Below are 13,669 nucleotides of genomic sequence, written 5' to 3'. Positions count from 1 at the left end.
AAACAATTGAAAGATGAATTTAGCCAAGCAGGAATAACAAACAGTTTAAAATTTTGTAATCGATCCAGGGAGTGTATTTACTCAAAGAACAGATCAAGGACTCTTCTAATAGCTCCTGAGCTAGCTAGTTCTTTTCCTATTGCTTCACTTCGAGTTTTCAGTAAGACATGAATGAACTCCACAATCTAAGACAAGCCATCAGCAACACAAACGAAATCAGAAATATATTACACAACAGAAAACACACACAAGACACAAGAGTATATGTTTTGAGTTAGAACTCCGTACTTGTTACATGTTTGAGTGTTATGTTTTATGTTGAATTTAACTAAAATGCAGACGTTAGTATGGAATGGGCTTCACAAATAAAAGCCCAATAGTATGTTTTTTTGGTAGGGAGCCCAATAGTATGTTGGTTCACCCAAATATCATTTCTTTCTCTGAGAGCTGTTTATTATATTCACACAAAGAAGACCAACAAGAAACAGAGTTGAATCAGTTCTACAATGATCTCTGTCTCTCGATTCTTGTCGCCTCAATTCTACGCAATTCCAAGGTTTTATCCGACAAAACCCAATCTTTTAAGTCTCTCCTTTGTTCATTTCTGTAATCGTGGCGACCAAACTCAATCTCAATTGTTTCAGGAGCTTCGTAAAAATGTCTGCTTCAGCGACTCAAACGGCCGGAGAAGTTTCAATGGGGATCAAGCCTCCTTCACACCCTACTTACGATTTGAAAGCTGTTATCAAACTAGCCCTAGCTGAAGATGCTGGTCATACAGGTTCTCTCTTCACCTTCTAAAGTTTCGATTTTTAATTTGTGAAATTGAGTTGGTCAAAAATATATGATTTGAGTGAAGGAGATGTAACGTGTATGGCTACGATACCGTTTGATATGGAAGTGGAAGCTTATTTCTTGGCCAAGGAAGATGGTATTGTTGCTGGAGTTGCTCTTGCTGACATGATTTTTGAACATGTTGATCCCTCCTTGAAGGTGTTTCCATCATCTTACTTGAAGTCTTTTGATTTGTTTTGTATGTGTCTTTTAGCTTGAAGTGATTTAGTTTCTAATATCTCAGGTTGAATGGATGCGAAAGGATGGAGATTATGTTCATAAAGGATTGAAGTTTGGGAAAGTATCAGGGAATGCACATAAGATTGTTGTTGCTGAAAGAGTTTTGCTCAACTTTATGCAGAGGATGAGTGGAATTGCAACCCTTACCAAGGTCTTTTTTTTGTGTCTCTATAGATTCTCTCTAGTGATTGGTGTGGTTGCATTCATATTAACTTAGTGAGCTTATATCTTATAATGACAAGGCTTTGTTGGCTTAGTACATGGTTTATAGTAACTCAACAGTATCCATTCCTTATTTCGTTTTATAGTACAGTGTTAGTAGTGAACTTTGTCCAGCTGATGAGTCTGTTTCCTGCAGTTAATGGCAGATGCTGCATCCCCTGCATGTATACTGGAGACAAGAAAAACTGCTCCTGGTTTGCGGTTGGTAGATAAATGGGCGGTACGTTCCACACTACTGTTATACCTATTTCAAACCCAACCTTTGAGAGTTGAGACACATTTGTTGCTATATTTGTCTCATCTTTGGAATATTAGGATTATGATACACCTCAAGTTTTCTTGCTTAGCTTAGGTACTGATTGGTGGAGGGAGGAATCATAGGATGGGGTTATTTGATATGGTGATGATAAAAGATAACCATATCTCAGCTGCAGGCGGTATAGTAAACGCCGTCAAATCCGTAGACGAATATCTAAAGCAAAAGAATCTCGAAATGGATGTAGAGGTAACTAATCTAAAGCTTTCAAACCGTTTTGTGGCTGCAAGTTAAATGGCAAACAAGTTGTAATCACTATATATCTTTACTTAAAGGTGGAGACGAGGACGCTTGAGGAAGTGAAGGAAGTGTTAGAGTATGCTAGTGGATCCGAGACTCGGTTGACGAGAATAATGCTGGATAATATGGTTGTGCCCTTAGAGAATGGAGATGTCGATGTCACAATGCTTAAAGATGCGGTAGAGCTAATCAACGGGAGATTCGAGACAGAGGTATGTGTGAGTTAGAAAGAGAGATAACAGATTTCTTTTAGTGAAACTCAGACTCTAAATCTCATGATGTAGGCATCAGGCAATGTTACACTTGAGACAGTACACAAGATCGGACAGAGTGGAGTTACATTCATTAGCAGGTAAGAATACTTTCGAAATCTGTTTTTGATACAAATGTTTTGGTTTTTGGTCAGCTGAAAACTGAAAGATCATATGAATGCAGTGGAGCTCTTACGCATTCGGTGAAAGCACTAGACATATCTCTGAAGATCGATACAGAGTTGGCTCTCGAGGTGGGAAGAAGGACCAAACGAGCATAGAGAACATCGTCTTCCTCGTATACTTACTTTCTTTTTATTTTCCGGGAAACATGTAATCAATAAGGTGAGAGGCAAACGAATGAATCTGCCTATAAAATGACTGTTTCTTCTACAATGTAATAATAGTAAAACTCTTGAGTACAATAGAGTGGAGACATGGATGAATATCTGAATAAGCTTTCTCTCAAACTTTCTGCGTTTTTTATGTACATAGAATTTGCAGAAACGTTGGGAAGCATTCTCTAATACATATGTTTATTGGTTCAAGCTACAGTGATCTCGCTCCCTCCTCCTCTTTCCGCCATGAAACTCACTCGTTTCTGCAACATCATTACTAAACATATCAATACCATTGTTGTTGTAGAATGAAACTTTTAAATGATTATTTGAAAGACAAAATCAAAAGTTGTGTAATAAATTTTGTCCTATATCTTTGAAACAATATAAAAGTGTTAGCATGCAAAATTTGACCACAAAAAAGTTCCTATAAAAAGTGAAAAAATTTCAATATTATTAAAGTCAAGACTAGCTAAATGCCACTCTAATGTAATTAAAATATTTTTGCTTATTTACTTTGTACGAAAAAAACAAACAAATGGAGGAGAAAAATTAAGGAACTCACCAAACGGGATTTGACTCCTCTTGTGGCGGTGGTGGTGGCGGTGGCGGTGGCCGTGGTGGCGGGCTCGTCCTGTCGTGTGTTCTGATATGCCTCCTCTTGCCTCTGTTTGGCCATAAAGAGAGCAGCGATCTTCTGCGTAGCTTCGGCTTCGGTGGCTCCTTCTTTAACGAGCTTTTCAAGCTCAGCTTTGGGAATCCTCACCTTCACCCTCCTCACCGCTCCTTCTTCTTCCTCCGTCGTCCATCCTCCTGGTGGTTTGAGTATGGAGAGATCGGAAGACGATCTCCGGGCCAGCATGAGACTCTCAAGCCTCTCCTTTGCACTCACGTGAATTCCTGATCTTACCCTTCTCGGTGGACACTCTTTCACCGGCTCCACCACAAAATAAAGCCGCTTCGCCTCCAACCTCTGCTTCGCCTGCACACCAAACAACATTAAACGCTTTGTCTATCAAAACATGATTCGTATAGTTTAACAAGAAACATAACATATAGTTCTGATAGAAAAAAAAAAAAAACATACCTCAAGTGGTTTGGCTCGGGCACCGTAGTGCTTGACGGATTCGGAGTCTAACAAGACGTGGCCGGGAAAGTCTTTTAAGACCTCCTCAGCCGTCACCGGAGTTTTCAGTTTAAAAGTCTCGCCGTCTATCTTCATGACTTTGGTCGTTTTCTTGCCGCCTAAACTGTTACCCATCTAGTATTAGTTTTTGTCTGACAAGAAAACGAAAGGATAGAGTTTGGATGTTTGATGATTGAAGGCGGTGAGGTTGCTACGTTGGGGCTTTAAATGATGGGGTTCGCAGACATGTGCATATGGGGGTAAGAGAGATTTGTAGATACGTGGAAATGATGGTCCATTTTTATTAATTTCTTAATTAATGGACAAACCTTTTGACTACGTACGATTTCAAGCCTAATTATTTTAATCATGATGGCTTTTTTAATTAGTATTTGGATTTCTCTTAAATTGTACTACCACTATTTCAACAAGATGGTACTCGTGCGCATCACATGCAACTATTAAGTATAGCTTGTAGATTCATGTTTATTTCAAGAGTATATCACCTTGTTATTCAATTACCTTCTTTTCTGCCACGTTGAAATTTTAGAATTAGGGTTTGGATGGTTATGATGGTTAAGGCGGACAAAATCGTCAATGGATCAAACCTTTTTTTATTTACCATTCATTAATTATAGTACGCAGTGGTCTGGATAAAAAATAATAGAAGAAAACCGCAACGGACCATCTACGGACCGTTTTTACATATAAATAAATTTGATCCGCATCGATTTATTGTCCGCCCAAAAATGAAGTAGACTGAATAGCAGACAAATTAAACCGTTTTGTCCGCTGCATCCATTCAAAATCTTAGACTCGCTAAAATATGAACAAGACAAAATAATAAAGCGGAGGTAAGAAAGAAAAATATGCCATAAACTCCAAAATTGTATTTTACAAATACCTAACGTTCTTTAGATTATATCGAGGGTCGCTAGTATTTAAAAGGAAAATAACAGTGATAAAAGTGCTAACTTTTGTGGGAAATGGATTCTAGGTTGAAAAAAACAGGACTTTTGTAAGCAATTTTCAACTTAACAACATCATGCGGATGCGCGGTACAAGTCTTCTACTCTTGTGGACCATATTAATGCTTTGATTTGATTGATATAATACGCATGCATTATAAGCTTAATGGGTTGGTTAATTATTTGCGATAATCATTTTGTCTTTTGCATTACTATATTATTACTCGATTGCTACTTTTTTACGTTGATCACGGAAAATTAACGGTGCATGCTTAAGACAATTATTATCCATCATTTATAATTTAGATGCACCTTTTATGTCACGATGAAATCTGGAAATTGTACTAGTCAGGTACATTTCTAAACTCACTTTTAATCTTTTATACTACGGTCACTCGTGTCTAATTTCTTAATTATGGTCTGGTCCGTCCACTAACGAGGTTGTGGACCTAATAGCAAGTGTCTAGCTAGTGATACTTAACAGATGTTACAAGAAAGAAAGAAAAAAGTCCAAAATGATGGTCTCCTTTGCAACTTGGAAAGCTATAAACAATGACATAACAGCTGACACAATATCTCCACATGTACGTTAGAGAGGGTTTCCATAAATCATCACTAATCATAGTTTAAATCAACTTGACGGTCCGATCCGTACAATGTTAAAAGTCAGTCGGAAATATGTAGCTTTGAATCTTTGTTTTTAATGTTTAGGCTACAGTTATTGACTAATTCAAAAGATTTACCATGAACTTTTGATCACTACATACAATAATAATGTGCCTATTGTCTATATATGATGTGTCTAATGTGTAATAATTTGTCTACTGATTAGAAGTCAAGAGTTAAGAAACGTTCAAAGAACGTGGTAAGACCATGAAGATAATAATTATGAACAAAAAAAAGCAAGACCATGAAGGTTACGTTAGTTAAACAAGGTACGTCACGTAATCACGTTTAAGTGTGATAGCTACGTGAAAACCATGTGGCCTTTATATTTTTTGTATGTAAGCTCGCAATATCATTTCCTGCGAAGTTGCCTTCCTCGTCCACTAATGACGAATATATATACATTCATTTGAAATTTTTGTCGTCAATATTGGTCAATAACCTAAGTATATATATATTCCATTTTTATTGTTATTAATACGATATTGCACACAATTTGTGTATTAGTAGTATAAATATTATGTATTGACTGATGAATCATATGTACATCGTGGTTCAAATTAAACAGCTCGAATACACATTATCAAAACGTGCTTTATCCATATTTGTCAAATTTGTGTCTTATCCGGGGGAAATAAATAATTCAATTTCCAAGTCTAGTTAATTAAATTTCAAAACCTTGTTAATCTCCATTGATGACCCATCCGATAACCAAATAAAATGGATTGCGAATGAACCAATCATATACGTACAGATTACTTTCTATGATGAATTAAGAAACCAATTATATCAATGTGTGACTAACTAGTCAAAAATGATCAAACGTGTCTCAAAAGTATATATTTAATGCTAGGTAGTGTGATTTAACAATTGAGAGAACAAAAACAAAAAACATACCAAATGATAGTTCCGGTTTATATCCATTCGGTTATCAATTCGTATCCATTCGATTATCAATTCGGTTCAGATTTTTATCTATTCGGTTTCGGTTTGTATCCATTCGGTTATCAGATATTTTGGTTATAAAGTTTAGTATCCATTCGATTATTTTGAAATTTTGGTTAGGTTTCGGTTCGGATCCTGTTCTTTCGGTTTTAAAATTTCGTATCCATTCGGTTATTTTGCTTTCAAAATTTTCGTACATTTCAGTTATTTTTAGATATTTCAGATATTTTTCGGTTATTTTCGATTATTTTTACTATTATATATATATTTCACATATTTTTAATTATTTAATATAGAAATAACTAATATATTTCGGATATTTTCGGTTATCCAAATATTTCGGTATAGTACCGATTCGACTTTAGTTCTTTCAATTATAGAATTTAGTATTCATTCAGTTATTTTAAATTTTTCAGTTCGATTATTTTACTTTGGTTTGGGTTTGATATATTCAGTTTGGTTTATTTGGCCAGGCCTAACAAGCGAGAAGAGAATTGGTAGCTGAAAAGAGCAAAGAACCTAGGAAAGAGATTTAGCTATGGGCTATGGCCCAACCAAACCCAACCCAACCACTGCCGGTTCAGTATTTGTGATTTAACTAATAACCGAAAAAACATCAAACCAGACCAGAAAAAGCCGGTACAATGTCTCTCGACATCAGCTGACTCAAAATTAGCAAATGTTTGATGAATCGTTCAAAATCCCCAACCCTTAATTTCCTCCTAAACTTTCTCCTCCTCTGAAGAAGAAGAAGAAGAAGAAGAAGAAGAAATGACGCACTCCTTCACCGATTCTTCCTACCAACAATTCCACGATGGCGAAACTCCTCGAGACCTTTCCTTGTGTTCCCTCCACCGAACGAGGCCGCGGCATTTTGATCTCCGGCGATTCCAAATCCGACACCATTCTCTACTGCAACGGCCGCTCTGTCTTCATCCGGAGCCTCCGCCAACTCCAAGACGTCCAAGTTTACGGCGAACATGGCTATGCTGTTACCGTTGCTCGCTACTCTCCCAACGGCGAATGGATCGCTTCCGCTGATGTCTCTGGTACTGTTCGCGTTTGGGGAACGCACAACGGCTTCGTGCTGAAGAACGAGTTCAGAGTCCTTGCTGGTCGTGTCGATGATCTCCAATGGTCTTTCGATGGACTTCGAATTGTTGCTTCCGGCGATGGAAAAGGCAAATCTCTTGTTCGATCCTTCGCGTGAGTTTCTCCTCCACTTCTTCTTCTTCTTCTTTCCTGATTTTGAGATTCAATTTCGAGTCCTTGGTAATTAGGCAAACAATTTAGGTTTTAATGATGACTTTGTAGAATGGAATGATCTCTAGGGCTTGATCAATTTGTGTTTGTTTTATATATGTAGATGGGACTCTGGCAATACAATGGGGGATTTTGATGGCCATTCTCGTAGGGTTTTGAGTTGTGCCTTCAAGCCAACGAGACCTTTCCGAATTGCCACATGCGGTGAAGACTTCTTGGTTAACTTTTATGATGGACCACCTTTTAAGTTTCACTCTTCTCACAGGCATCTTTCTTCTTCTCAATTCATATATGTCTCTTAGATATTAACAGTTTGTTTTCTTGACTAATAGTACCATCTGCTACACAGGGAGCATTCCAACTTCGTCAACTGCATCAGATATTCACCTGATGGTACTAAATTCATTACCGTAAGCTCTGACAAAAAGGGTATGATTTACGATGGCAAGACTGGAGATAAAGTTGGAGAATTGGCCTCAGAAGATGGTCACAAAGGCAGTATCTACGCTGTTAGCTGGAGTCCTGACAGCAAACGGGTAATTGTTGTTAGGATATCAATGTGTGGCCAAGCTATGCAATGTTTAGTACTGATATTTGATGAGTTTTTAGGTGCTTACTGTGTCTGCTGATAAGTCTGCCAAAGTATGGGAGGTAGCTGAAGATGGAACTATTGGCTCTGTAATTAAGACATTGTCGTTTATGGAATCTGGTGGAGCAGAAGACATGCTTGTGGGATGTCTTTGGCAGAATGATCATCTCATTACCGTGTCTCTTGGCGGTACTATGTCCTTGTTCTCTGCAGATGATATGGATAAGCCTCCCTTGCTGTTATCTGGACATATTAAGAACGTCACTTCTTTGGCTGTTCTTGGGGAAAACCAGAAGACGATTCTGTCTTGTAGCTATGATGGTCTCATTGTCAAATGGCTAAAAGGGGTTGGGTACAGTTGCAAGTTACAAATGAAAGACACCAAAATCAAGCGATTAGCGGCTACTGAATCTAGCATTTTCATATCTGGATATGATAATATGGTACAAGTTCTGCTAACAAAACAATTGTTCAATGAGATATGGGTTTGGACTGTGTTAAAGTCAATGTTACATCGCATATGACATCTTCACTTCTTGACAGGTTTGGAGAATTCCTTTAACCGACAACGGATATGGAGCTGCAGAACATGTCGATATAGGCCATCAGCCTCTGGACATAAGCATAGCCGTTGATTCTCCCGAAGCCACAGCACTAGTCTCGTTTGATTCCGGAGTTGTATTGCTCAATGGTCTGAACATTTTGAGCAAGATCGATTTGGGTTTTGCTGTGGCAGCCTCTGTGATCTCACCTGACGGGAAAGAAGCGATTGTAGGAGGGCAAGACGGGAAGTTACACATATACTCAGTCTCAGGGGACAACAACCTCAAAGAGGAAGCAGTCCTGGAGAAACACAGAGGTGCTTTGACAGTGATACGTTACTCTCCTGACTTAACAATGTTTGCTTCTGGTGATGCCAACCGCGAAGCTGTAGTCTGGGATCGCGAGACCAAACAGGTGACGTGATTAGAGTTGTTCTTGTATGTCTTATATGTTCAATCATGCTTAAACGCTAACCTGGAAGTGCGGTTTTTGTTTTGCAGGTGAAGCTAAACAACATGTTGTTCCACACGGCTCGTATAAACAGCTTGGCATGGTCACCAAACAACAAGATGGTAGCCACAGGGTCCATAGACACTTGCGTCATTGTATATGAAGTGGACAAGCCAGCTTCAAGTCGCATAACCGCAAGAAACGCTCATCTCGGTGGAGTGAACGCAGTCGCCTTCATTGATGATTGCACCGTAGCAAGTTCCGGAGAAGACGCTTCCGTTCGTTTGTGGCATATCGAACCTCAGTGACTTGTCGTTATAAGCTTTTTTTTTAACCGTCCTTGAAAGTTGTAGTCTCTATATATTAATTTGACAATGGCTTGTTTGTATTAAAGCTTGAGTATCTCTTATCATGAAATGCACACGTGTCTAAATCTATATGGTCAAATTTACTCTGTTGTGCTGATTAGTGCCGAGTCAAAGGTTAATTAAGTATTGAGGGAAAATTTAAACAAAGGTTAAATAATTAGAAGAAGAGATAATGTTTGGAGCCTTGGTTGGTTCTTACTTGTTACTTTGCTTCGTACGGATTTGAAGGCTTTACCTCACCGGAGCTTCCAAGTAGAAGACGACACTGAGTCACTGACACAGGGATACAAATTATGGCGCCTTTTGGCGGGAAATCTTTAGCGGACGTTGTTTCTGGCATCGGAGGGAATGGTGTTGGCGGGGCTCTGGCTGCGGTGGCCGCCGCTCTGTTGGTCCGCCTCTTCGCTGGACCTGGCATCGCTCTCTTACCTGAAGACGAAGCTGAAGATGATTACGCTGAGACGGAAGACGGTGGTGGTGATTCAATTCGTCCGGTGACAATCCGTTGGAGGAACATCACCTGCTCGCTCTCCGATAAGTCCTCCAAATCGGTGAGCACATTTCTTCTCCTTTTGCATGTTTCGATTGCGCGTATATTAGTCTTTCCAATTTCACGTTAATAGCCGAATCAGAATTGGTTGATTATGTGATTCTCAGGTGAGGTTTTTGTTGAAAAATGTATCCGGAGAAGCAAAACCTGGGAGGTTGCTAGCGATTATGGGTCCTTCTGGTTCTGGGAAAACAACATTGCTCAATGTTTTAGCAGGACAGCTTAGTTTATCTCCACGTTTGCATTTGTCAGGTCTCTTGGAGGTTAATGGCAAACCGAGCTCTAGCAAAGCTTATAAGTATGTCCTATGAGTTATACAAAGTCTATATTTGTGTGAAAATCTGATCATTGTTTGAGAGAGTTTCTTGCAATGGCAGGCTTGCGTTTGTGAGACAGGAGGATCTCTTCTTTTCTCAGTTAACTGTCAGGGAAACACTTTCTTTTGCAGCCGAGCTTCAGCTTCCGGAGATCTCTTCTGCTGAGGAGAGGGATGAGTATGTCAACAACCTCTTGCTCAAACTTGGTCTGGTGAGGTTTCATTGATCTCTGCATTTTGGATGATATTGTGGTAGATTGAAATCCTGGAATTATGTTTCTTGATCGTCTTTTGTGGCTCTCCAAAAGGTCAGCTGTGCAGATTCATGTGTTGGCGATGCTAAAGTTCGTGGGATCAGCGGTGGAGAGAAGAAGCGGCTGTCACTTGCGTGTGAATTGATCGCTAGTCCCTCTGTCATATTTGCTGATGAACCTACCACTGGTAAATGCCTAGTCTGTCTGATTCTGAACATTGATGGATTGTTTTAAAAAAGAATTAGAGGATGATAAAATATTCTTGTGGTCTTCAGGGCTTGATGCCTTCCAGGCTGAGAAAGTGATGGAGACATTGCAAAAGCTTGCACAGGATGGACATACTGTGATCTGCTCCATACACCAGCCTAGAGGTTCGGTGTACGCTAAATTTGACGACATTGTGTTACTTACAGAAGGAACTCTAGTCTATGCCGGCCCTGCAGGAAAAGAACCTCTGACATATTTCGGGAACTTCGGGTTGGGTTTATGAACATTTCCCCTTATATGTCACATGTCTCCATTAAGCAAGTGCTTTAGGATTATCCACTGACAACTGTTCTTCTGATCGTTGAGCAGGTTCCTTTGCCCTGAGCATGTGAACCCTGCTGAGTTTCTTGCTGATCTTATATCTGTTGACTATAGCTCTTCGGAAACGGTCTACTCTTCGCAGAAGAGAGTACATGCTCTTGTTGATGCATTCTCCCAGCGTTCATCATCGGTTCTTTATGCCACTCCCCTCAGCATGAAAGAAGAAACAAAGAACGGCATGAGACCTCGCAGAAAAGCCATTGTTGAGAGAACAGATGGTTGGTGGAGGCAGTTTTTCTTGCTGCTTAAACGTGCATGGATGCAGGTATTCTCCTATGCATGATCTGAAGAATTCTTTCTATAACATGTTGGGCTTGAACACCTTTTCTGACGTCCTGGAATATCTGATAATGGTTTTAAATAGTTGCATGATTTTTACTAATGATTGCTTAAGAACGATATGAAAATCTTTGAATTGTCTCTTTCTGTCATGTGACAATTTTTTAGCATTTTGTGTTTCTAAATGTTTCACCCGACTCCGTAGGCATCATAGAAGGGTCCTTGAATTGTACACACGATCTTATTCAAGGTTAACTTGAACAGTTTTTCTGATTGATTTCTTCACTTGACTTCATAGGCTTCTCGGGATGGGCCAACAAACAAAGTCCGTGCAAGAATGTCTGTTGCATCTGCTGTGATATTTGGGTCTGTTTTCTGGAGAATGGGGAAGTCTCAGACGTCAATTCAGGACAGAATGGGTTTGCTTCAGGTCTTACACATTTTGCTTTTGCTATATACATCTCTCTTTTTCTGTCTTGTTGAATATCTTTTATATATATACTAAGCAATGATAACTGTATACTTCAGGTTGCTGCAATAAACACGGCAATGGCAGCTCTTACAAAGACAGTTGGTGTCTTTCCTAAAGAGCGTGCCATAGTGGATAGAGAACGATCCAAAGGGTCTTATTCTTTAGGCCCTTACCTGCTCTCCAAAACAATAGCTGAAATTCCTATTGGAGCTGCATTTCCTTTGATGTTTGGTGCTGTACTATACCCCATGGCTCGCCTTAATCCCACTTTGTCAAGGTAATTCGTAAGCTTTCTATCATTTTGTTATTCCTGTGGCCATGAGGTAAATGTCAATGGTACTGATAAGCCATTCTTGAGCATTCTTCGTATATTTGACCAACCCATTAACCCCAGTGAGAAATGCACATGTCAACTATGTCCTTAACAAAGAAATTGTTTTGCCAGATTTGGAAAATTTTGTGGGATAGTGACTGTGGAGTCATTTGCTGCGTCTGCAATGGGTCTAACTGTTGGAGCTATGGTCCCAAGCACAGAAGCTGCAATGGCCGTGGGACCATCTCTCATGACAGTTTTCATCGTATTTGGAGGTTACTATGTCAATGCAGACAACACCCCAATCATCTTCCGTTGGATTCCTCGTGCTTCATTGATCAGATGGTGAACCACCTTATACCAAATTACTATACAGCGATGATGACCTTATTTATATATGAACTCACTTAAGTCTTAGCATCCACTCGTCTTTGTTCAGGGCCTTCCAGGGACTCTGTATCAACGAATTCAGCGGCCTCAAGTTTGATCATCAGAACACTTTTGACGTCCAAACTGGAGAACAGGTAACAATTAGTTCCTGTCAAACCCCATTCATTGCCTCTGTTTATAAGGTAATTGGAGGTTACATTATGTTTGGCAGGCGCTAGAACGACTGTCGTTTGGAGGAAGGCGGATAAGGGAGACGATAGCAGCTCAAAGCCGGATTCTGATGTTCTGGTATAGCGCCACGTACCTTCTCCTGGAGAAAAACAAGCCAAAGTATCAAAAGCTAGAGCTTCTTGTTGACAATGGAGAAACTGGTAATTCAGGAGTCCAACTGGATAAAGCAGAGGTTGATCAAACGGAGAAACCTGAAGACGATGATATCAATCAACCACTTGACGATCAAAATCAAACATCGGATTCGGATGATGAGCTTGACGAAATCCGTCCCTTTGTCCTCGAAGGTTTGTAAAATTGTAATTGTTAATAATCATCCCAATACAAAACAACAACAACACAGTAAACTAAAGGTGAAAGAAAGATCACTATACATACACACACACTTGTGATAACTTTGTCACTTACTGTTAATAAATTCGAGCTTAGTGGTGATAATGGATTCATCTCCATTGTTCAGCAGGTAGCAAAGTGTGAGAATAAAGGGATTCGAATAAAAGTGGTTGCTCCTCTTACCTCTCTTTGCCTTTAAACCAATGTAAGACTCGACTAATCTCCTGTTTAGCACTAATTATTCATAAGTTTGTATTAGATTTAAGAGAAGAAAAGGTCTAATGCGGTGACTTCCAAAAACAATGTGAGGAAGGAGAGAAAACGTATAGAGAGATGTGGGGAACTTTGAACATTGGCTTGAAAACTCAACTGTGCTAACGTCAGGATCGACGTCTGAAGAAGTTTCTGATCCAACCAAACTCAAACTTTAGATTATTTAATTATTATACTAATAACCGAATTAATTTCCCTAATTAAATAAGATGATCATAAGTTTTAAGAAGCCGCCCATTGGGAAAAAGTCAAATACACACCATCCGATTCGTGAGAATGGGACGTGGCGTCCGGTCCAAACATTCTCGTAC

The 13,669-nt window shown here is 39.4% G+C and overlaps 4 protein-coding genes across 14 annotated transcripts; 3 read left to right on the top strand and 1 right to left on the bottom strand.

Moving 5' to 3' along the window:
- Nucleotides 1–456: 456 nt before the first annotated feature.
- Nucleotides 457–2,575, top strand: QPT (quinolinate phoshoribosyltransferase). 4 transcript variants are annotated; one of them, NM_126196.3, is made up of 9 exons: nt 457–556; nt 645–781; nt 860–993; nt 1,079–1,225; nt 1,433–1,516; nt 1,649–1,801; nt 1,888–2,064; nt 2,137–2,204; nt 2,288–2,575. In NM_126196.3, the coding sequence occupies exons 1-9, from the start codon at nt 507–509 to the stop codon at nt 2,382–2,384; spliced, it is 1,047 nt and encodes a 348-aa protein (NP_565259.1). In that variant the 5' UTR covers nt 457–506; the 3' UTR covers nt 2,385–2,575. The 4 variants fall into 4 exon arrangements, with proteins under 4 accessions (NP_565259.1, NP_001077864.1, NP_973393.1 ...); NM_001084395.1 differs by having other exon boundaries at nt 463–556; nt 1,097–1,225; NM_201664.2 differs by having other exon boundaries at nt 469–556; nt 645–993.
- Nucleotides 2,426–3,762, bottom strand: At17.1 (plastid movement impaired protein). The gene is made up of 3 exons (NM_126195.3): nt 3,529–3,762; nt 3,007–3,423; nt 2,426–2,704 (listed from the first exon to the last, which is right to left on the bottom strand). The coding sequence occupies exons 1-3, from the start codon at nt 3,700–3,702 to the stop codon at nt 2,648–2,650; spliced, it is 648 nt and encodes a 215-aa protein (NP_178243.2). The 5' UTR covers nt 3,703–3,762; the 3' UTR covers nt 2,426–2,647.
- A 3,083-nt stretch (nt 3,763–6,845) lies between these two features.
- On the top strand, nt 6,846–9,533 carry AT2G01330 (nucleotide binding protein). The gene is made up of 6 exons (NM_126194.6): nt 6,846–7,352; nt 7,513–7,674; nt 7,759–7,945; nt 8,019–8,441; nt 8,542–8,955; nt 9,042–9,533. The coding sequence occupies exons 1-6, from the start codon at nt 6,961–6,963 to the stop codon at nt 9,297–9,299; spliced, it is 1,836 nt and encodes a 611-aa protein (NP_178242.3). The 5' UTR covers nt 6,846–6,960; the 3' UTR covers nt 9,300–9,533.
- ABCG7 (ABC-2 type transporter family protein) lies at nt 9,512–13,619 on the top strand. Of its 8 annotated transcripts, none has more exons than NM_179591.2 (12): nt 9,512–9,910; nt 10,017–10,207; nt 10,287–10,437; nt 10,534–10,666; nt 10,755–10,956; nt 11,056–11,332; nt 11,645–11,776; nt 11,875–12,095; nt 12,264–12,476; nt 12,571–12,655; nt 12,733–13,039; nt 13,213–13,585. In NM_179591.2, the coding sequence occupies exons 1-12, from the start codon at nt 9,653–9,655 to the stop codon at nt 13,227–13,229; spliced, it is 2,187 nt and encodes a 728-aa protein (NP_849922.1). In that variant the 5' UTR covers nt 9,512–9,652; the 3' UTR covers nt 13,230–13,585. The 8 variants fall into 8 exon arrangements, with proteins under 8 accessions (NP_849922.1, NP_178241.1, NP_849921.1 ...); NM_179590.3 differs by having other exon boundaries at nt 9,534–9,910; nt 13,216–13,619; NM_201663.1 differs by having other exon boundaries at nt 9,534–9,910; nt 12,733–13,105; nt 13,216–13,288.
- Nucleotides 13,620–13,669: the final 50 nt, after the last annotated feature.

Source organism: Arabidopsis thaliana, chromosome 2 (genome assembly GCF_000001735.4).
Source record: "Arabidopsis thaliana chromosome 2, partial sequence".
NCBI classification, from domain to species: Eukaryota; Viridiplantae; Streptophyta; class Magnoliopsida; order Brassicales; family Brassicaceae; genus Arabidopsis; species Arabidopsis thaliana.
This window is presented reverse-complemented; position numbering and strand designations above follow the sequence as displayed.